The sequence below is a fragment of the Xyrauchen texanus genome, chromosome 18, assembly GCF_025860055.1.
Source record: "Xyrauchen texanus isolate HMW12.3.18 chromosome 18, RBS_HiC_50CHRs, whole genome shotgun sequence".
Lineage (NCBI taxonomy): Eukaryota > Metazoa > Chordata > Actinopteri > Cypriniformes > Catostomidae > Xyrauchen > Xyrauchen texanus.
Window position 1 is genome coordinate 33,934,174 of NC_068293.1, and position 24,506 is coordinate 33,958,679.

Below are 24,506 nucleotides of genomic sequence, written 5' to 3' on the forward strand. Positions count from 1 at the left end.
GAGCGTTCGCTGTATCGACTGACGACTCGGCCTCAGCAATTCTGTTCTCGGCTTCATTAAGTCTGCCCGTCGTTTGCTCAAGTTGTTGCGAATGGGCTTGGATAGTCTGCGCAAGCGACCCCAGTTTATCGTCAATCACCTTTGTGATTTTCTCAGTCATCTCCTGTAGCGCCCTGGATAACGCTGGATCAAGCTGGCCAACATCGTCGCTCGTGTGGGAATCCTCGCTAGCTGCGTCTGCAGGTAGATCCTTTTTCTTGAGTTTCTTCGCTGGTTTCGGCATTTTCACAAAAGAATCAGGCCAAAATGTTTCTAATGACATAGTACCTCAGGTTGCATTGCCAAAATTGATTAAATTACGTACTCAACTGAAGAAATGATGAATTCAATATTGAGTGAGGCAGGAGCATCAGCAAAAGCATCCACCTCTCATGCCGCCATCTTGGCCCCCCCTCCAGTATGCTTATTACTGTATGTTTGATGTAAAGGCTTTTGCAGCAAAAACAGCCATAATTTAGTTTAAATAATAATTTCCACCTCTCTCTCTCTCTCTGCGCATGTGCTGAGTGAGTGGGCGGAGCGCTGAGTGTGAGCTGAGTGTTTGGCGTGTGTGTCAGGTACGAGTGATCTATTTTTCTATCTTTTTGTATTGTTTGTTTCTTTTGGAGATTTAATTTTAGGGATTGTTTTTTATTTATTCGGGGGGTAAGGAGGTGTTTAATTGTCCTAGGGCGCCAGCTCCCGGTTTTTTGTACTGGGAGCATGGCTGGCCCGGGTAGCGGGAAGTTTGATTTTTTGACGCGCCGTCATGGTGCGAAAATAGACTCAGCGGTTAGTATAGAAGACTGTAGCCTGGCTGTAGGAGAAGTGATTGGGCCTGAGAACATTCTGTCTGCGTCTCGCATGAACAGCGCTATTGTTGTGTTTGTGAAGACAATTGAATTAGCGAACCAGTTGGTAGAAATTGGAGTAGTGCTTAATGGTATTTTTACCCAAGTGCTTCCTCGTTCTACTCCTTCTAAAAAAGTGACTCTTTCTAATGTGCCGCCTTTTATTTCAAACGAAATGTTGACCAGAATGCTTTCTCGTTATGGTAAATTGGTTTCTCCCATAAAAATGATTCCAATTGGGTGCAAGTCACCACTTTTGAAGCATATTGTGTCATTTAGGCGTTATGTCTATATGGTTCTTCAAGACAACCTGGACGAATTAGATCTGTCTCTAAATTTTCGTCATGACGACTTTAACTATGTCATTTTCGCCACAACAAATACTATGAAATGTTTCGGTTGTGGTGAAACAGGTCATCTTATCCGCGCTTGTCCAGTCAAATTGAATGTGACTAATAAGAATCCTCTACCAGTTGATGGTGAGGAAAATAACGTTGTTCGTGATGAGGAAATGCAGAATGTTGCCGCTGTATTACCTATTGATGCTGAGGTGCCTGGAACAAGTATGGCTCAAAATTCGGTAACGTTAGCAGCAACAAACACTGAAAGAGCAAAAGAAGTTGTGCTGGTAGATAAGACTACTGAAGGGGAGAGTGTAGGTGCCGCTGAGGCGGAGGAGGTGGAAGTATCCGCGGTGAGCGGTCATGTGTACGAGTCGCAGAACAGTGACGGCTCTGCCGCTGCTTTTGAGCAATTTTTAGCCGGTATAGAGGGGGATCGCTGTTCTGTGATTGATTTGGAAAATTGTGCCTTTAAAGCGCCTCAAAAGAGGAGACTAAAACAACGTCATGATGTTGGTAAACAGGCGAAAAGAATAGATGATTGTAGCATGAGTCAGAGTCAGACTGATACAGAGGGTGAGAGCGATTCTTCTGAATCTAACGTTAGTGTATTATGTAGTTTACCTCAGAGTGGATTCCCCAGCCGGTCTTACAGTGCAGAAGACATAAAGTCTTTTCTTAAAGTGACAAAAAATGCGAGAAAAGTTCGTGTTGATGAATATTTCCCAGACGTATTACAGTTTATTGAAAAAGTAAAGGCTTTCAGGAGTGATGGAGGTTTCACTAATCAAGAAGTGTATCGTCTGAAGAAAATTCTTGTTAAACTGAATGTACAACCTGGACTAAATGTTAGTAAAGATAATGTGTAAATATAATCTTTCACTGTGTGTTCTCTTTCGGCTGTATCTACTATGGTTATTTCTCTTCACATTTATGGGAGAATTTTGTGTTTCTTCTCTAAATATAAATGGGGCAAGGGATATAAGGAAAAGATTTCATTTATTTGAGATTACAAAACAGAAAAAAAATTGATGTTTTGTTTGCTCAAGAAATGCATACTGATGTATTAAATTCTTCTGATTGGGCAAGAGAATTTGATGGTTTATCTGTTCTAAGTCATTTGACCACAATTAGTGGTGGAGTTGCCATTTTATTCTCTAAGAAATTTATTCCCTGTTCTTATCAGGTAGATGAAATTATAAAAGGTAGACTTTTAAAAGTTATAGCTTCCTATGAAAATCGTTCTTTTGTTTTTATTTGTGTGTATGTCCCAAATAATGCATTAGAAAGAATGATTTTTCTAAATACACTGAGTGATGTTTTATGTCATTGCAGTTCTGATGATTTATTATTTTTAGGAGGGGATTTTAATTGCACTGAGCACATTTTAGATCGAAATCATGTTGAACCGCATATGCTTTCACAAAAGCGGCTCATTCAGCTATTGAAATCACATGAGATTGTTGATGTTTGGAGAAATTTTCATGGTAATCAGAGGCAATATACATGGGCTCATGCTTATGATAACTTAATTTCTTTAGCAAGATTAGATAGGTTTTATGGTTTCAAACACCAGTTTAGTTTTTTCAGAAGCTGTTCAATTGTTCCAGTAAGCTTTTCTGATCATAGCTTCATACAGTGTGTTGTGTCTTTGAGCTCCATTAAACCAAAAAGTGCTTACTGGCATTTTAATAATAATTTATGTGACAACCATTTTAAGGATATTTTTAAAGAATTTTGGAATATTATTAGAACTACAAAATCCTCTTTTAAGTCCTTACAGCAGTGGTGGGACATTGCAAAAGTACAGATTAAGCAGTTGTGCCAGCAATATACTTGCAACTTCACGAGAGACATAACCTGTTCAATGAAAATTATAGAGAAAGAATTATTAGAACTTCAAGAGATTGCTGATAGTACAGGAAATTTGACCCATTTTGGAAATATTCATAAAAAGAAAATTTAGCTGGAAAATTAAATCTTCTAGACACAGTCACACAAGGAGCTCTGGTCAGATCACGTTTTCAGAGTGTAGAATTGATGGATGCACCCTCAAAATTCTTCTTTAATTTGGAGAAAAAAAATGGGCAGAGAAGGTTTATTCATGCCTTACGCTCAGAAGCTGGAGCCTTGTTGTCAGACCCTTCTGAGATGTGGATTTGTTGCTTAAAATATTAAAAGAGTTTAAAATGTGTTCTTCTGCTAAGGTAAACTGGTCTAAAAGTAAAGCCATACTGGTTGGGAACTGGTTAAGTGGAGAACCAAACCTCCCAGATGGTTTAACCTGGACTAAGGTAGGTTTTAAATACCTTGGAGTGTTTTTGGGAGTGAAATGACTGTACAAAAAAACTTTGAAGGGGTTGTTGAAAAAGTAAAAGGTCGCCTCGACAAATGGAAGTATTTACTTCCCAAAATGTCTTCTAGAGGGCGTACATTGATTATTAATAACCTGGTAGCATCTTCTCTCTGGCATCGCTTAATTTGTGTTGATCCTCCACTAGGTCTTTTGTTAAAAATTCAGTCAATTTTAATAGATTTTTTTTGGGACAAGCTGCACTGGGTTCCAAAAGCTGTTCTGTATTTGCCCAAGGAAGAGGGAGGGCATGGACTTATACATTTACAGAGCAGAATAGCAGCTTTCCGACTCCAATTTGCACAGAGACTTTTAACTGGACCAGTGGACTCAAGCTGGAAATCAATAGCTTTCGCAATTCTGCAGAATTTTGAAGGATTAGGCCTGGACAAGTCTTTGTTCTGGTTGAACCCTAAAAAGATGGACTTGTCCAAGTTACCCAGTTTTTATCGTAATTTTTTTAAAGTTTGGACTTTGTGCAAAAACTGGATAATGCAGGTTCCTTATACTGGACGTTACAAGAACCTTTGATTCATGGTTCACGCTTGGACATATCAAGTAAAGGACCTTTCCCAGCACTTGAAGGAATTTTACTCCGTTCTGGTGTAATATCTCTTGGACATCTAGTACGGATAGCGGGAACAGACTTTAAGAATGTTGATCTGGTAGCTGAACATCTGGGCGTTCGATCAACATGTGTAGTAGCTAAACTCCTTGAAAAGTGGAGGTCTGCTCTTACTACGGAAGAGTGTAAACTGCTGGAGGACTATTCTGAGGGATCCATCATTCCGAACTGCGGGGATCATTTTCCTAATCTGCTGTTATCACCTAATTTAGAAGAGTGCAAAGGTGTTTTTTTGTATTCTGAAAATGTGTCACTATTGGGTTTAGAGCCGGCTTCTGGAAAAGCCTTGTATAAAAGTTGTGTTAAATCTTTGAATAAAAGTTTTTTAGACAATAAAGTGGATACTCCCTGGCGTACCATCCTACAGATGGGAGAGGGCATAAACCCAGAATGGAGAGCTCTGTACAAGTCACCATTAACTAAGAAAATAAGCGATTTACAGTGGAGAATACTACATGGGGCAGTTGCAGTTAATGCTTTTATTTCAGTTTTAAACCCTGTGTTAGTCATGGTTGTCCTTTATGTTTGCAGAGAGAGACTGTGTTCCATGCATTTATGCAATGTTTTAGACATTTTGTTTATTGTACTACAGAATTTATTTGTTTGTTTTGGTGAAACATTTTCTGTTAAGAGTTTTTATTTGTGGCTTTAAATACGTCTGGAGACACAGGTTCCGGTGTCAACTTTTGAACTTTTTGCTAGGCCAAGCTAAAATGGCAATTTATAGTACCAGAAAACATAAAATTGAATGAGACACAAGCTATAATTTAGAGGCAGTGTTTTTCTATTCAGTGAAATCTAGAATTTTAATTGATTTTCGATACTTTAAAGCCATGAAGGATCTTGTTTCTTTTGATCAGATCTGGTGTAATAAGGGGACTTTGTGTGAGATTATTGATGACAACCTATATTTTTCAACCCTTTTAAGATAATTTTGTCTTGTCTGTTCTGATTTTATTTTAACAATGTGTTAATTGACTGGACGATGTTTTAAATTTTGTAATAAATGGATTTTGAAAATTCAAATTCTCTCTCTCTCTCTCTCGCTCTCTCTCTGTGTCTCATAGAATTAAATGAAGGATTGCTGAGAAACAACACCAAAAACAATTCAGTGAAAACGTTCATGAGCTCTATGAGAGAAGCTTGTTTACAGTGGCACGCATGTGAGAACCTGCATTGTTTAAATCAGTGGTTTTCAAACTTTTTCAAGAGGGACCCTTTTTTTTTTTTTTTTTTTTTGACGCGACCCATAGGCTTGTGCGCAGAACAAAAAACACTTTTTTTTTAACCACTTTTGATGATGCACGTGCACTTGCTGATCCTTGACGCGATTGGAACGCAAAGTCGATTCTGAAATAATTTGATCAAGCTATAGGCCTACATACAGGAATGTTAACCAATTAATAGCCTATCGTTTGCTGCATGCTTAAAAAATACACAAAACATATTCCACAACAAACTCTTTAAATGTAATATTCATTATATACAGAACAGAACAAGAATTAAAAATAATAATAACTTTAAACAAGCCAAAACGAAATAATTTAAAGCGAAAGTAAAAGTAAGGGGCATTATGCTCACGTAACTCTCTCATTAGAATCACGTTGCAATATCAACAGGAAAAAAATCATCCTTTTCACATGCGCAAAAATGTGCTTGGAAACATCACGTGGAGCGGTACGTGCTTACGCTGAATAGTAGGCTACGAATTGTAGGCCTACTACTGACTATTTTAACAGAGCAGTGTGATTTTTATATTAGTTGACTATTTTATTATCATATTTTATTTCGGCTATAATGAATAGGCTGCGATGTCAAGCCTGGAATGGTGTGTGTGTGTATGTGTGAGGCGCGGCACTGCAAACAAAAGCATACTTTGTCACTTTGCAGTTTGAATGATGTCCTGTATGACAAAGTGTTTATTTATATTTGTGCACTCGCAATAAAACACAACATTGTGCTTTTGTCAAACTGTAAACTCTTGTCAAACTTAACCTACAACTGTCACCCAACCAAAATCACACAGTTTAAAAGCAAACATATTTATAATTCAAATGATAATAAAGTTAGTGTTAATTACAATTTTAAGGAAAACAAATATATTGATCTGAAATGTGTGGCCTTACTCCGGGTTTCTGCTTTTTCTTTGCTGGGAAAGTACTGCTACTCTGTTGACATGCATCGCCTTCATTATCTTCCCTGCTGATCTCCGCTGTTCGCGGCAGGGTTTGATGGTTGACCGCATTTTCTGCTGCTTCATTTAAAGGGGTCTCGGTCTCTGACCCTCTTTTTCTTGTGAAAAAATCATAAATGGTTTTTGACTTTGGTTTGCTCATGTTCAGCATAAAATAAATTCATTACGGGCTACTAATTTCACGGTACCGAATATTTTCATCATCTCATGGGAAAATAAAATAAAATGGCAGCATATCAACAACACTGCGCACAAGGTTTTTTGTTTTGTTTTGTGTTGCCTAGGGCTACGAGTAGGTCGGTCAGCCGGTCAGGTGACATGTGGATTATTTATTTTGCATGAATTTGAATGTTTTTTTTTAGTTTTTTTTTAGCGTACTTCTAATCAAAGCTATTATTATTAATATTAATATTATTAAAAAACGAATTATTTTATTTTATTTTTTTTATTTTAAATCACTGGCGACCCACAGGGTTTGAAAACCACTGGTTTAAATGATTAAAAGCTTGTTTTGTATGCCTTCAGAAGACTTGGAATTTAAAGCACAAGCCTCAAGGACTACTTTTACAATACTTTAAGGTCCTTTTTAAAGTTTCAAAGTGAGTCACTATCAACTGCCATTGTATTGAAAACACGGAAGGGGGTTCAGCATAAGAGAGAAAACCAAACGGGTTTGGAACAAGATGTGGGTGATTAAATGACATGACAGAACTTCAACTACTTCATTTAAATGGCAAAGTAGAATGTTTTGCTACTGTTTCTTTAAGATCAATGTTTTCAATGTTAATAACCTGTGTTATGATTAGCAAACCTCTTTGCATGTTCTGCATGGTATTTAGGAATAATGTCACAAATTACACTATTTAAAACAAGGCATTTTCTCTACATAATTTCAATAAATTGACTTTTAGGGCTGGGGTCGAAATTTTGAGTTCTGAAAGTAACAGTATGCTTTCGTAGTATATTGAACTTTGTAATTTCAAAAGCTCAAAAAGGTAAAAAGTAAATCTTAACTTATTCCATGGTATGACCCATTAAGGTTGCTTGTTCTGTGTTTGCATTCACATATGGTCAATGTTCATAGACTGCAGGCAAAACTGAATGCCTCAATGATCATACCCTCTCTCTTTCTCTGCCTCTCTCTCACTCTTTGCCTTTCTTTCTCTCCCTCAAGTGTGGACCTACAGTGGAACTAAGTGTGCAGTCCGACTGGGTGACATGAAGCATTACAGCTGCAATTTCATCCTCTCTCTGCCATGTGGCAATAATTACACAGCTGGGTGTCAATAGGTTGGTCCACTCTATCCAAGACTCCAAGCCCGAACTTTAGCCTCCATAACCTCTCTCTAATTCCACAACCCCTTAGTTTGTATCACCATCTCAAATACTCAATTACACCTCAGTGGAGCCTGTATGAATTACAAGTCTGACTCCAGAAGTTTCTTATTCTTTTTGTATTGATGTCTGAATACATTTTCAATAGGAAAAGGCACAGTGTCAGCAGCTGGGAGATTATTGACACCTTTTGACTATGTTTAGATTGTGTCTGTGTGTGTGACTAGATTTTCTCTTGACAAGATGGGATTATTCTAAAAATCTGTTGTAAACATGGAAGATGTGATTACGAAAGTGTTGCAATGCTGTACCCACTTTTGCTGAAGGACAATCTCAGACAGATATAGAAGTCATCAGGGAAGTTACCATGTAGGAACACTTGCAGAATAAAATGAACACAGGAGAGGTCCCAGAATATAAATGTAGTGACTCAAATTTTATTGCTAAGAGGTTGCTTCGCAATAAAAGAACACTTCTTGGAGTTCTCAGTTATGGCTCATTTATGTATCAATTAATTTTCTCAGATGATTCTCCTAAAGTTCCTTAGGGGATTAAGAGTAGGGTACAACAGGGCTAAAGGCTCTGCGGATAAAAGGCTCCGTTGGTTTGATTTTCTCCCAAAACACTAAAGAGCAACAAATACTACCAGAGCACTTTCTGAAACACCTGTTTGTCACTATTCACTGGACAATTATCCTGATCTATGAGATCTTTGAGTGTGGTGCCTAAAGGTTGATTGTGAGGCAATTTGATTTCGTAAATTTTTTAAATGTTGCAAATGTATGTGGCTAAAGAAAATCCCTGAAATTAACACATTTATTTTTAGATAAAATACTTTTCATAATTTTCAGTCACTAAATAATATTTTTTTCAATAACTGTCCAATAAGTAAAAGGATAGAATTTGGGATAAAATCCCCCCTGTTGCTGGGGCTAAAGGCCACTATTTAACTTTTTTTTTTTTTTTAAGTGGGGTGAATATATTTGTAGTTAAAAATGTTTAAAGTGTGCTCACATTGACTTATCCAATCATAATAGAGATTAGTTTATAGAACACTTGAGATGTAATAAAATGCCAAATGTGTTTAGAATTAACAGGAAATGGTTGAGGAGTTATTTTGTGTAAGCACCATCTTAATTTGTTACACAAAAAAGCATCTTGTTGTTTCAAAATTAGTTGCATTAGTTGACAAAATGTGCACAATAACTATTGCCCTGGTATCTACATTATATCACTTTAAACCCCCTATAGGGACCTTTTACCCCAAGTGAGAGAGCCTTTTACCAAAAGTGTGGGGTAATCACTTTTTTTTTTAACTGAATGTTAATTGAAACAACCTTCCGTTATTATTTATTTTACACAAATTATGTTTCACTATCAATATTTAATAAAACACATCTTTTTGTGACCAGAAAAAAGCAAAATTTCCATAAGGAAACAACATAGGGTACAACATTCCTGTTGTACCCTATAACATTCCAAAATTTATGTGGAGAGTATAGTTACTCAGATAATTTGGCCTTGGAAGTATTTTATGACAAATATTTGAGTTCATTTTGAAATCTCATATTTTTGATTGAAGACTAAATCTGGGAAGATCTGAACACAATCTGTGACATTGTTGACATCAGGGCTGGACTGGTAATCTGACATACTGGGCATTTTTCCAGTGGGCCGACGCACTTTGGGGCCGATCAGTGCGGACTGGCCATAGGGAGAACAGAGCGAATGTGGCGTGAAGAAATGAGCCAATGTGTTATTCAGAACAGACTACAGAACGGCGCCGCGATATGCAGAAAAGGACAGCAAGTCCAGCCAGTCCAGCCCTGATTGACATCACTTCTGAAACTCTGGAGGAGACACATGAGCTTACCAGGGTCTTTAATTTTTTTTTTTTTTACAGAATAATTTGAGAAGCAGGAGATATAAAATTCTATAATATCTCATCATCACTTTTTGCATTTGAAGAAAAAGACAAACATTCAGAAATTTTAATTCAAATTAATAAGACAGTGCAGCAAGAGATACATTGAAACGTTTGAAGCAAACTCTAAAATATTAGGCTATCTGACATCAGATGATGAGATTTATTTACCATTAAGCCATTTGGAGTTGTACTGGGCGGTCCGCAGCGGGGCCATTCCTCCTAGGCTGCGGTATATGACAGGGTCCCGGCCAGAGAAATCGATGACCGTGGCGGCGTACAGTTCTCCGCTTTCAGTCACCACAGCGGTCGAGTTATGACGGGGGTCATAGGGGCAGCGGGCCACTCCGTTCACCCTCTCTAACACTCTGCTCATGTTCCCTACCTGAGAGAGAGAGACAGTATCTCACACATTTTAAAGTGATAAACTCTGTCATCATTTACTCACACTAATATTGTTCCGAACTCATTTGACTTTCTTAAGAGGAACACAAATGGTATGCTAGGCAGAATTACAGCCTCAGTCACCATTCACTTTCAATGCATTTTTACCCCCTCTAAAATAAAATGAATGGAAACAGACAAAAACATTCTGTCTAGCATCTCCGTTTGTATTCTATGGATACATAGTGAAATGTGTTTGAAACAAAATAATGGTGTACAAATAATGACAGGATTTTCATTTTGCGATAAATTATCCCTTTAACAGTAATAATTTTAAACAACTATGCTAAGCATATAAGCATTTAGCAATGAGGATAGCAGTCATACTAGATGCCTACCTCTCTGGTGATGCAAAGAGGCTGGAAGGCATTGGTGCCGCATGTGATCACCTCTGTCTTGTTGACAAGCAACACTCGGATGTAGTTTTGACACTCCACCTGGAGAAAGAGATGTAACACCTCTGAGTGTCAGTATGACAGTATTGAATGTGTTCGGAAAACTAGCATATAGCTAACAGCATACTGCACAAGATATGCTGTACAACGTAAATAAATAAAAAATGTATGTGAAGAAGCAAGCAACACTAAACATTTAAAAAAGTAGTATGCTCTATTGTTGTCACAAATCCTTACTATCTTGCATGTTTAATTCAGCGATTGTGGTGTTTTTGCATTTTCATGGGCTCAAACAAAAATCATTTAAGAATTAAAAAGGATCCTATAAAATTATAAATCAGAAAAATAAAACTAATCTTCAGTTAATTCAGTGGCATCTTCATCATTCTAAGGTCATGTCCACACAAATATGTTTTCGGTTGAGTCTCATCCATACTGGAAAGGTGTTTCCTGTGGGAGCACTTATGCTCCACCAAAGAGTGATATGACTTCAGCTTTCATTTGTACTAGTGTTGTCACGATACTAGAATTTCTAACTTCGATACGATACCTTGAAAAATATCGATATTCGATACCATTTTCGATACCACAGAGAAAAAAACTGCCACAATATTAAGAGGGTAGAACTGTCTAGAACATGACAATGAGGTATATTTTACATGAACAAAATGTCCTGAGGTATTGCACTTGTTCAAAAGCCTCTCAGATTGCCATACATTCAAAAACCAATAAAGTGCAAGTAAATAAAAAGTGCAATCTTTTGTATTTCCAAGTCAAATCAAATCCAATCTCAATGTCAACAAAAGATACTTAAACGTCAAGGGGGGGGGGTTTGACTAGCTTTCATAAGGTCTCTCGCTCTCTCCCTCTCTGCCGTGCACGCGCTATGTATGTTGTGTGCGCGCTATCTATGTTATGCGTGCAGTATGTTCTGTCTCGCATGTGCGCTATAGATTCCGGGAGATTTGAACTAAATTGCGGGCATCAGGGAGAAGCTATCAATATGCGGGAGACTCCCGGAACTTCCGGGAGGCTTGGGATGTCTGGCTTCATATCAAAAATTTTTCCAGATAGCACTCCTGCTGTGTTCTTTATCAAACAAAACTGGTCGCGGGGGCGCCGCATGCACTCGCCATCTTTACATTCACTTCACTTTTGCTATTTAACCAGAGCGAATGAGAGGAGTGCGAGTGTGTGTGGTGTTTGTCAACGCGCCTTTGGAGAGAAGTGAAAGTGACAGCTCGGATAGTATCGATACTTAGGGAAATTAGTATTGGTACCGTTCAGATATTTCAGTATCGATATTTATCGAAATATCGATATTTTTGACAACACTAATTTGTACTATTACAAAGCAAAAGTATTCCCTTCTGTGACTACATCTTTTTGTCTGGGCAGTTAACTGTAAAAGTGTTTAAACAAGATGGGATGTGATAAGCACCTTCATCTCTGTGAGGTAGAAAGCTGCATTGCATAAATTAACAGCTAATGAACAAACAGTGGCTTGTGCTATTCACTTAAGATGAGAACTGCTACTCATTGGATGTTTACACACAGTCAGTGTTTGAGATTGAGAACCATATTTATTAACATGTGCGACGGAGTTCAGCATGCAGGAGTAGACAGGAACGGATCAAATAATATCACATGAATATGAAAACAAATGCAATCCCCTTCTATTACAGGTGATAGCTTTGATTTAATGCCTGTAACCATAGTGACGGAAATATCAGGCAACTCCTGTTGTTTACATCCTCCCAGATATGTAGGAAAAAACTCCCTGGTTCCATCCAGTTTTTTTATTCTTCCATTCTCCTACCACTGTTTTTTGCGATTTTTCAAAGAAAGGTTGACAGCTTCAACATTAGTTTTCAATACAAGTTAAATCCACTTTTCCACCATTTTTCGGTTATTTATAGGAATTCTAGTCTATGAAATATTTTAGACTGGAGCATAACTAGAAAAACTTCACAATAGAATTATACAATAGAATCACTATAACTATTCACTATAGAAATTTCCATAACTTAAATGACTTAAGATTTTATTTATTTACATGACTTTTCTATTGACTTTCATGTCCCTTACACTCCAAAAGAGAGAAAAACTAGAAAAAATGAGGTTAGGAGTGCATATATAAGGCCTGACAATCTAAAGAGGTAAGCTCATTTATGTGAATTTCATTCAAATTATCAAACTTTTTCTTTAATCAGCTAGCTAATGTGAAATCAGATTTGTAATTTTGCCTTTCATTTTCACAAATTATCTGCTCAAAAAAAGAAATACTGACCTCTGGGCTTTAAAATGACTGAATAAGTAAGCTGAACGTATTGCCCTCCCACAAACCTCAACAATACCCAACCCTCTAGCCAATGGCTTGTCAGCTTTTTGAAAGAAATGTACCTATTCAACAGAGAACCTGGGGGTTTAAAGTTACCTCCGTCTTTCCTTTGCTTTGACAGGACCTCCTGGTGTCTTCGTCTGGGCCCCATTCCGTTGCCTTGGAAACCAAAATAAAACAACAAAAAGTGACTTGCAGCTATTCAAAGTTACCCAGTGTTTGTAGTACAGCAGAAGCCAGGTTATACAACTGTTGATGATAATACTGAATTTAGCTAGATGCATCAAAATACATTAACCTTACTGTGGTGTTTATTGTGTAAACAGAATGATAAGTGGGGCAGCGGCTTAAAAGGGTGAGGTAACTAGACAGTTGGAAGACCAGATGCAATTTGCATGTAAATGCCATCGCCTAGCCTCATTGAAGCACAGTGACCTTGTCTCCCCCCCACCCCTCCCTTTGGAGCTGCGTGTCCAGCCAACAATAATAGAGGCAGTGCTTAGAAACCAAAATCCCACTTTCTTCAGGTGGGCATATGCACAGCCACACACATATTCACAAATGATTTGGTTGTAAGCACAAAGCTACCACCAGCACCACACAGCTTGAGGTGTAGTCCCTGCAATCTCATTGGTATCAGATATTAAAAGAATAGTTAACCTTAAAATTAAGTCATAATTTAATAAACCTCATGTTTTTCTAAATCTGTATGACCTATCCAAAACAAACAAACTTAATGACTTTAATTTCGGGTGGTTTCTTATCAAAACTTCATAAGAATTTGAATATGATGCACAAACCGCCTGGACAACTTTTATGATACTATTGAGTCCATTTAACTATAAGTGAAGCGCCATCAACTGCCATTGTATTGAAAAGAAGATCTGTCATATTTGAAGGAAACAGTAAATGTGAGAAACCATATCAACAGCATTCTTCAAAGAGCCATTTGGGCCAATGAAGTTTAGCAGGGTTGAGACCGGTCCACACCTAAATAGGACACAACCTTGGAAAAACTAAAGTTGCTGCTGAAATTGGTGGCAAGGGGCACTCACCCTGCGGTCTATGTGGGTCCAAATGCCCCAGTATATGTCACATTATACTGTAAAAATGAAAAGTTAAAGCATTGTCCTAACGCTCTGTGGTCATAAAAAACTCCCAGGGCACTTCTCATTATAGAGTAGGGGTGTAACCCAAGTGTCTTGGTCCTTGTACTGGCCTCCTAATTTTGCCCATCCATTAATTGGTTGTACCACTCTACTCTCTCCACACCACCAACAGTGTGCGGAGCGTGCTGGCACACTATGCCTGCTGTCACATCACCTAGGTGGATGCCTCACACTGGTGGTGGTTGAGGGGAACCAACTGTTCTCTATGTAAAGCGCTTTGAGCGTAGCATCAGAAAAGCACTATATAAGTGTAACATTCATGCACTCACGTACACTAAACCAGTAACCACAGATGAAACCTGGTGGTAATTGGTTTAGTGTATCAATAGCACAATTCTCTCTCACACATGATCTGCAATGCTGTGGTTTACAAGTGGGCATTGGCTAATGCAGCTGAACCATAATTCAACGACAAAAGTTATGAACCTGGAGGAAGATTAGATGGTGTGATGATGTGTAGCACACCGCACATATTATTTGTCTTTACCAATGTATAAATAATTGATAGTTTAACGTGGTTGTCTTTTTGTAATTAAAGTATATTTAAAACATGAATAACAGGTGAAATAAGCACACAGGACAATACGTCTTTATAACGGTTTATTAAGAACATCAAAGATGCTTATAGAAGCGTACACACTTCTTGCATATTCCTGCGGTTTTAAAGTGAATTTACCCAAGTTACGTGTAACTCTGAATCATGGATTGAATAGCCACATTCAACGATTCAACAAACAAAGGGTTTTAGCTCCACCTTTATGCTGGGCCAGAGAAATTGGACTGTGCCATTATGTTCAGAACTGGAGGGGGCATTTTTTTTCTTCACAGTTAATTCATTATCTATTTGTCTTAGTAATTTAGGAAGTTGATTTATTTTATTATGACAGTTATAATTCTGTTTGTATGTTGATTAAAACGTGAGGTTATGTTTGGGGTTATTTGAGTAAATCGTTATTTTGATCCTTACCTTTAATTTGTGTTTGGTAGAGTCCACAATGTATATTTATCCACCTTTTTCCTGACTTCTCAATGGGCGGCGCCATTATGGCGAGCTACATCCACTCAAATGCTCCGCACTTCCAGTGCGGTGTTGTTATTGTACACTAGAGCTAGACAAATGTTGCTGGTGATGCCGATCATCAGAGGCTCTTGAGGAATATGTGCTGTTAGAGGATGTATTAATTCCTTTCATTTATCCTTCTGTTTCCTAAATTACCTGCCTTGCTTTCCCCTCACCTATCCATGATTTTCACAGGCGGCAAAATTACCCATTATGCTTAGCACATACTCCCAACGTGGATGCTACAGACTTCCGGTTCGCAACTTAATCACATTACCAAGCATCGAAATAATCACTAACAACAGTCAAAAACGATGGAACACTCCCTGTTTACTTAACGTAAATACCTTTCTCACAAAAAATATCTGTATGGACGCTTTCGACGGCAATCACTGAATAAGTTTACATGGTAAAGTTCTAAAGAGTGAAGTTCTCTGGGCTCTCACACTTTCTGCACATGTTGTGTGTGTGAAAGAGAGACAGACACATAGACATTCAGCATGCAGAAAGAGAATTCACATTTATGGTGTGCTATATTTCACCGGTATCTTTTTTTTACACACAATGTATGATAATGATGATAGAAAGCACTTCAATAGGAAAACGGACAAATCTGGGAATCTGAATCCAACCAGAAAATTTTTAAGGTCCAAAAAAGAGTACATATACGTGAAAAGAGGACGTATGGTCTCCCTAGGTTTCATTTAAAAATCTGCAGATTTGGAGGACGTATCAATTATCCGTCAGTGTTTCAATAAAAATAGGCAAATGACGGAGAATTATGTTAATGTAGCCTCATGTATTTCATCTGGTGTAAAGTTTTAGGCATTGACAGCTTTTGGATGCATTTATTGTTGTAACATTCATTTTCAAGTAATTTTTTAAACCACCTGTAGTTGTTATAACAAAATGATAAAGATTGCACAAACAGCCCAGTAGGTGGAGTCATGGACGTGGAATGTGAGACACCAAAAAACAAAAGGCGGCGGCACAGTTCAGCACAGTTGTCTGTTAGTCCGTAACCATCATGGGCTACTGACTTATTGGTCGATATTGTTTGATTTTGTGATATTTTATTTTTATGTATTCTTCATTGTTTGTTACTTTATTAACCAGGAAGAGAGTTATAAACTGGAAGCCTTGTTTATTTGATTTGCCTTGATATTTTTTCTTAAGACTGATGACTTGAATGCTGATTTTGTTGAGGAGAAATAAAATTCTTCATTGTGTCATTGCCTTATTCCCTGTCCTGCCAAATTCTTGGCCATGACCATCACAGATGGCAAAACTGGTAAGAAGAGAAACACAAATTGATTACAAAAATACATCTGTGAATGGCTACCAACATACACAAAGTAAGTATGCTTGAGAGAGACTGATGATTCTAAAGCAAATCATTCAATTAAATTTTTCCCAAACCAATAAAAATATACCTGGTAAAGTCGCTATGCTTAGGTCATTAAAGATACTAAAGATTCAATAAGATTGGGCAGAAGGTGAAGTCAAGACAATAAATGCCCATTCTCACTCTTCACACAAAGAAAGAAATTAATATCTGCCAGGCTGAACCAAAAGGAAAATACATAAAAATGAATAGGGAAAAATCGAGCTACAAAAATAAATAAATGCACCACCAAAAAGTAGTCCAAATAACTATTAAATGAATAGTTCACCCCAAAATTAAAATTCTCATATTTAAGTCAATATTTTAGTCCTTTTTGCAATAAATGTCCACATTCACTTTCACTTCCACATTTTTCTTTGGTTTCGCTAATTTGCATTCTTTGTGCATATCGCCACTGGGCAGGGAGGAGAATTTATAGTAAAATAGGACTTCAAAATGTATCGGTTTCTCAACAACATCTATATGATCACTTCAGAAGATATGGATTTAACCATTGGAGTCATATGGATTACTTTTATGCTGCCTTTGTGATTTTTGGAGTGTCAAAATTTTGGCACCCAATCACTTGAATTGTATGGACCAAAAGAGCTGATATACAGTCAAGTCCATAAATATTGGGACATCGACACAATTCTAATCTTTTTGGCTCTATACACCACCACAATGGATTTGAAATGAAACGAACAAGATGTGCTTTAACTGCAGACTTTCAGCTTTAATTTGAGGGTATTTACATCCAAATCAGGTGAACGGTGTAGGAATTACAACAGTTTGTATATGTGCCTCCCACTTTTTAAGGGACCAAAAGTAATGGGACAATTGGCTGCTCAGCTGTTCCATGGCCAGGTGTGTGTTATTCCCTCATTATCCCATTTACAAGGAGCAGATAAAAGGTCCAGAGTTCATTTCAAGTGTGCTATTTGCATTTGGAATCTGTTGCTGTCAACTCTCAATATGAGATCCAAAGAGCTGTTACTATCAGAGAAGCAAGCCATCATTAGGCTGAAAAATCAAAACAAACCCATCAGAGAGATAATAAAAACATTAGGTGTGGCCAAATCAACTGTTTGGAACATTCTTAAAAAGAAAGAATGCACCGGTGAGCTCAGCAACACCAAAAGACCCGGAAGACCACGGAAAACAACTGTGGTGGATGACCGAAGAATTCTTTCCCTGGTGAAAACAAAGTCAAAGTCAACAATCAAGAGAAGACTTCACCAGAGTGAATACAGATGGTTCACCACAAGATGTAAACCATTGGTGAGCCTCAAAAACAGGAAGGCCAGATTAGAGTTTGCCAAACAACATCTAAAAAAGCCTTCACAGTTCTGGAACAACATCCTATGGACAGATGAGACAAAGATCAAATTGTACCAGAGTGATGGGAAGAGAAAAGTATGGAGAAGGAAAGGAACTGCTCATGATCCAAAGCATACCACCTCATCAGTGAAGCATGGTGGTGGTAGTGTCATGGCGTGGGCATGTATGGCTGCTAATGGAACTGGTTCTCTTGTATTTATTGATGATGTGACTGCTGACAAAAGCAGCAGGATGAATTCTGAAGTGTTTCGGGCAATATTATCTGCTCATATTCAGCCAAATGCTTCAGAACTCATTGGACGGCGCTGCACAGTACAGATGGACAATGACCCGAAGCATACTGCGAAAGCAACCAAAGAGTTTTTTAAGGGAAAGAAGTGGAATGTTATGCAATGGCCAAGTCAATCACCTGACCTGAATCCGATTGAGCATGCATTTCACTTGCTGAAGACAAAACTGAAGGGAAAATGCCCCAAGAACAAGCAGGAACTGAAGACAGTTGCAGTAGAGGCCTGGCAGAGCATCACCAGGGATGAAACCCAGCGTCTGGTGATGTCTATGCGTTCCAGACTTCAGGCTGTAATTGACTGCAAAGGATTTCCAACCAAGTATTAAAAAGTGAAAGTTTGATTTATGATTGTTAATCTGTCCCATTACTTTTGGTCCCTTAAAAAGTGGGAGGCAGATATACAAACTGTTGTAATTCCTACACCGTTCACCTGATTTGAATGTAAATACCCTCAAATTAAAGCTGAAAGTCTGCAGTTAACGCACATCTAGTTTGTTTCATTTCAAATCCATTGTGCTGGTGTATAGAGCCAAAAAGATTAGAATTGTGTTGATGTCCCAATATTTATGGACCTGACTGTATTCTTCTAAAAATCGTAATTTGTGTTATGCAGAAGAAAGAAAGTCATACATCTGACATGCATGAGGGTGAGTGAATGATGAGAGAATTTTCATTTTTTGGTGAACTTTCCCTTTAGGCTTATTTCCAAGTCTTCTAAAGCCATATGATAGATGATAGCTTTGTGTGAGAAACGGACCGAAATATGGGTCCAAATCTCTGCGTAATTGTGCTCAGCTAGAAAACACACAGAAACCAATGGAATCACAGACATCAAAACTGGCACACTTTGAGTATGAGATATAAAATGTTTGATTAACTTTGATTTTTGGTGTTATATGGCGCCTGTCGCCATTAGTGTTCCACAGAAGAAAGTCAAACTGGTTTGGAATGACATGAATGAGCATTAATAATAACAGAATTTTTATCTTGGGGTGAACTGAATATTTAATTTTAATTTTATTTTACATTTAGCTACAAACTTCTTGCTCGTCAATGTAGTTCTCAAAGCCAAAGCTGTCAGGTAAGATGGAGCGACACACACTGCTAAATAGATCTTGTGGGTGAGCTTATTTGTTTGTGCATTCATGTGTGTTTCAGGCATGTTTGTGATGGATGCCTAAGCTGTGAGTCATCGTTCAGGTCATTAACATCTTGTCTGTGAGCCCGTTTTCTGGAAGAATCCGTCAGCTTAACCCTGACCTTAGCCACGGCAGCTCCTCTCTTTACACCACACTGGAACAATGCCAGCCCACCAATGTTATTCCCAAAGACCATTCTGAAGAGGCGGGCTGTGAAAAGCACACTGTATGCCATGTTTGGCAAAGACTTGAATGTGAAACTGGAAACGTTGCCACCGTTGGGGGGCCAGTATCCAGCAGGCAATGGCGGATGGTGACTGAGGAGCCTTTCTCTGGTGGGAGGTTTAAACTTTTGAATGATAAATTACCTTTGACAAGCGTTATGCCAAAGTGAATGAGGTAATAAAGATTAAAAGCATGCAGAGATAATGACGTAACTGCTAGTTAATTTAGTGTGTGAATGATCCTGTGGAATTTTTTTGTTTAGACATTTAAAGGGATCGTTCAGCCATAAAAAGTAATACATCTCCTAACTGTTCTGACGAATCCTTTTGTGTGCAACAGGGGGAAAGAAAAGTCATATGGGTTTTGAACGACTATTTCATATGTCTTGGATCAGTGTTACCCAATGCATTGAACTCTAATGTATGAAGCATCAGCTTCCCTTACAAAAATGTATTACTGCAATCTATGTAGTAAAAAATGGGATTACAATTTTTTTTTAATGTGATTAATATTATTACCATTTTATTCTGTGTGAGATCTACCTAAACACCAGTTGCAATTGGGTGGAACCTTTGCGATGTAACCGGGGAGACCTTACACAGTGACGCACACACCACAAACAAACACACAGCATCAAAGTGATGGAGAAAGGACCTCTTAATGGTAATTTTTTGTACAAAACAAATGCAGACGCAGCAAACTAAAGACTCATTCACACAACTCGGTGGAGTGAAGCAGCCAGCATTTTCTCTGCATCTCGTTGCACTTCTGTCTTACCGGACTATTCAGATGAAGTATAATTATGAGGGCAGTATTAGCACTAAAAGCAAAACAAAGCCCTATTTGGACAGTTAATGTTCTCAGATTAATGTCTGTGAAACAAAATTTGCATGGCTCCTCTGTGATAAAAGTCATACATTCGAAAAAACAATTAATTCACGGTGGAAAAGTGAGTTTGGCCCACACAAACCTGGAAATTTGCTTCTCACATGATCAGTCACATGTAATATTTGTATTACTAATTTGGACGCAGTTTTCCTGCAGTTTTCAGTTCTGCAGTGAAAGTTTGGTAATTTGGACAAAGTATTCCTGCAGTTTTCAGTACTGCAGTACAATTGTGGTAAGTTGGACACAGTTTTCCTGCAGTTTTCAGAACTGCAGTACAATTGTGGTAATTTGGATGCAGTATTCCTGCAGTTTTCAGAACTGCAGTACAAGTGTGGTCATTTGGACACAGTATTCCTGCAGTTTTCAGTACTGCAGTACAAGTGTGGTAATTTGGACACCGTATTCCTGCAGTTTTCAGTACTGCAGTACAAGTGTGATAATTTGGACACAGTTTTCCTGCAGTTTTCAGAACTGCAGTACAAGTGTGGTAATTTGGATGCAGTATTCCAGCAGTTTTCAGTACTGCAGTACAATTGTGGTAAATTGGACACAGTATTCCTGCAGTTTTCAGAACTGCAGTACAAGTGTGGTAATTTGGACACCGTATTCCTGCAGTTTTCAGTACTGCAGTACAAGTGTGGTAATTTGGACACCGTATTCCTGCAGTTTTCAGAACTGCAGTACAAGTGTGGTTGGTCATTTGGACACAGTATTCCTGCAGTTTTCAGAACTGCAGTACAAGTGTGGTTGGTCATTTGGACACAGTATTCCTGCAGTTTTCAGTACTGCAGTACAAGTGTGGTAATTTGGACACCGTATTCCTGCAGTTTTCAGTATTGCAGTACGAGTGTGGTAATTTGGACACAGTGTTCCTGCAGTTTTCAGTACTGCAGTACAAGTGTGGTCATTTGAACTGCAGCTATTTTTTTGTAAGGGTTTAGCATTACCCTCAGTGCTCAAGTGTTGTGAGACAGCATTTAAAATTTAAATGATTTAACATTTTAAACCAATTCACAGCTGAACTTTCGAAGTGCTGACAACAATTACCAGGGTTCCCTCCCTTTATGACCAACAAAATTGTATGACTTTTCCATGATATTTCCAGGCATTTGTGATTACTGGATATATATATATATATTTTAAATCATTCTGACACGGACCATACGCTAATGAAACTGTGAGACATATTTGTGGGTTGTTTTGAACCATCCATGGTCCAAAAGAACGATTCTTTCACAAATGGCTTGCGGGCAAGTTTAGGGGCCGTTCACACCAAACTTGTTTTTCAATGAGTCTGCACTGTTTTACAAGTAAACATGTGCTGTGATGTCTTTGAAGATTGTGCCATGTCTCACTGTATTTTTCAGCATCTTGCACATGATCGCTAAGTATTTTAGATGCCATGTTATGTTATGTTAAAAAGAAAAACAACTTAAAAAATGTGGCTTGAGACACCTGCGTTCTGTTCCATTTGTTAGCACAGGAACACATTCGATCTAAATGGCCCCTTACTACACACTAGCAATATCTAGTGGCTATTTTAAGAGCAGAGGAAACTAGAAAAATGGACATTCAATACACATATTTTCTGGACTGAAAATGACTTTGCCAAATTTTTTACTGACAAGATAGTGAGCATCAGCAGCCAGTTCTCTATACCTAACACCCACAGCTACTCTCTTCCAAAATCCCATCCTCTGCGTTCCTCCTCCTCTTCTCCTCTCTCCAAGACTGAGGTCTCCAAAGTGCTTCTTTCTAACCATACTACCACCTGTCCACTTGACCCTATCCCCTCCCATCTTATGCAAGCTGCTTCTGCATCAATCTTACCCACACTCACATACAATTTCAACACATCTCTCACAACTGGAATATTTCCCAATACATTCAAGCAGGCTTGAGTAACCCCACTGCTTAAAAAACCAACACATAACCCCACAGTAGTCGACAACTACTGAACGGTCTCTCTCCTACCCTTCCAGTCTAAAACTCTTGAGAGGGTCATATTCAAACAGTTGTCTCCTTTTCTCTCACAGAACAACCTACTCAACAGACATCAGTCTGGCTTCAAAAAAGGACACTCAACAGAGACTGCCTCCTTGTCAGTAGGTGAAACCCTGCGACTGGCGAGAGCCAAATCCAAATCATCCGTCCTCGTCCTCCTTGAATTGTCTGCTGCCTTCGACACAGTGAACCACATGATCCTCCTGCCACCCTCTCTGACCTGGGCATCACAGGACCTGCACTTGAATGGTTTGAGTCATATATCACTACACTAACACCAACCAGAAAAGCCCAGAACCTAGGAGTGGTGGTAGATGACCAGCTAAATTTCACTGCACATATCTAATCAGCTGCCCGGTCTTGCAGATTTGCACTTCACAACATCAGGTAAATCAGATCTTTCCTGATTGAATATGCTACACAGCAACTGGCCCAAGCTCTGGTCATTTCAAGACTGGACTACTGCAATACTCTGTTGGTTGGCCTCCCAGCTAATACAATTAAGCCACTGCAGATGGTCCAGAATGCAGCAATGCAGCTGGTCTTCAATCAGCCAAAAAGGATCATGTCACCACACTCTCGATTTCACTCCACTGGCTACCTGTAGCTGCCCCCATTAAATTCAAATTGTTGACTCTGGCTTTCAGGACAGCCAATAGATCCGCACCCTCTTTCTTCAATTCACCTCTTCAGGTCTGTTCTCCAACTCACTCTCTGCGGTCTATGAATGCGCGATGTTTGGTGGTCCCATCATAAAGAGGCTCAAAGTCTATTTCACGATCATTCACTTTCTCTGCTCCTCTGTGGTGGAATGAACTAGCAACCTCCACACAATCTGCCGTTACCATCCAAGTTTAATAATTAATTGATTTACTATGATTTACCATACAATATGCATGATATATTATTTTAAACGAAAGGTTCAACGTTGCCCCAACGTTGCTGATTTTCACACAATGAATTTGCTTTGTCTTTTAGAATAAAAAGCAACAAGAGATGACGGCCACATTTTTGGTGCCTCAGTTTTTGGACTTATTCATATTCACCATTAAATTCACCAAGAGCATTCATCCAGAGATGAGTCCTTTTTTGGTGATTGGTATGAATTGTTCTGTCAAAAGTTCAAATACTGTACATATTTTCACTGTTTAGTGCTTTCGATTCTCGCTGTCTTGATATAAAAGTCGTCCTTCCATCATGTTATCTCCAAATATTTTTATGGGATGTTCATAAAACAATTCACCAGTCAAACGTCAAGACTCTTGCATTGAGAAGTGCGCTACAGCACTAACTTAGTCATGAAAGGGCCTTCACTTCGATTTAGATATTGCTGCAATCTTCTACAAAAGTACTTAAGCTAAGAAAGATAAATGACAATTTCACCAAGATCTCTATGATGCTTTAATAACAAAAGATGCACTATAAAGTATTCTAAAATGTATTTTATTTTCATTTGGAGTAGCTGTAAAACTCACTGAAGGGCACAGAGGATGTTGAGAGCATAATTTTTGCCTCCAAAGCTACCAAAGAGAAAATCACACAGAGGTATGTGCAGTCTAATGTGGCTCTGCAATTGGATCTTACTCGTTTAATGAGGCCACCACATCGTATATGTGAACAAACTCCAAAATCACGACTATTTGTGGCATAATTACTCAAACTTCATCTGTTCTAATAATGTCAGTGACACCAAGTGCTCTGCCCCTGGCTTCCTCATGAAATGGTATAATGAATATTTCATGGAGGGATAAAATATTTGGGATTTATTTATACATAAATTGGTGAGGCAGAGAGGCAACGCTGGGCTAGAAAAGGCATTCTATTTACTGCAAGTATTGAGGCAATGCTAATAAGAGCACAAGAGATGGCAGACTGGTGGAGACACATTTTTTGCAAGCAGTGTGCTTCCAGATATAAGGCTATTGTCTCAGTGGCACATTACTAATGTTAGAAATGAAGAGTGTTTCATGGGGCACTGCAAGTGTGCTTAGGGTGCTTGCTGCTTGCCATAAGGTACTTTTCCTTTTAGACAATTAAACATTATTCTTTCAACAATATAGTATGAAAAATTATTATTTTTTAATTTTTCAGTAAAGAAATATCTATGTAGGTCCTCCCACCTATACATTTATATCACTTTCACGTGATTTTTCCTTGACTTTCCA

At 38.3% G+C, this 24,506-nt stretch overlaps 1 protein-coding gene across 5 annotated transcripts in view; it reads right to left on the bottom strand.

The window, feature by feature from the left end:
* LOC127658534 (semaphorin-5B-like) overlaps positions 1-24,506 on the bottom strand; it is a 182,561-nt gene that overhangs the window by 54,038 nt on the left and 104,017 nt on the right. For all 5 annotated transcript variants that reach the window (XM_052147870.1, XM_052147869.1, XM_052147871.1 and 2 more), the window contains 3 exons: positions 12,939-13,001; positions 10,445-10,543; positions 9,834-10,047 (listed from right to left, as the gene is read on the bottom strand). In XM_052147870.1, coding sequence (XP_052003830.1) covers positions 9,834-10,047; positions 10,445-10,543; positions 12,939-13,001 — 376 coding nt within the window. The remainder of the gene's footprint in view (positions 1-9,833; positions 10,048-10,444; positions 10,544-12,938; positions 13,002-24,506) is intronic.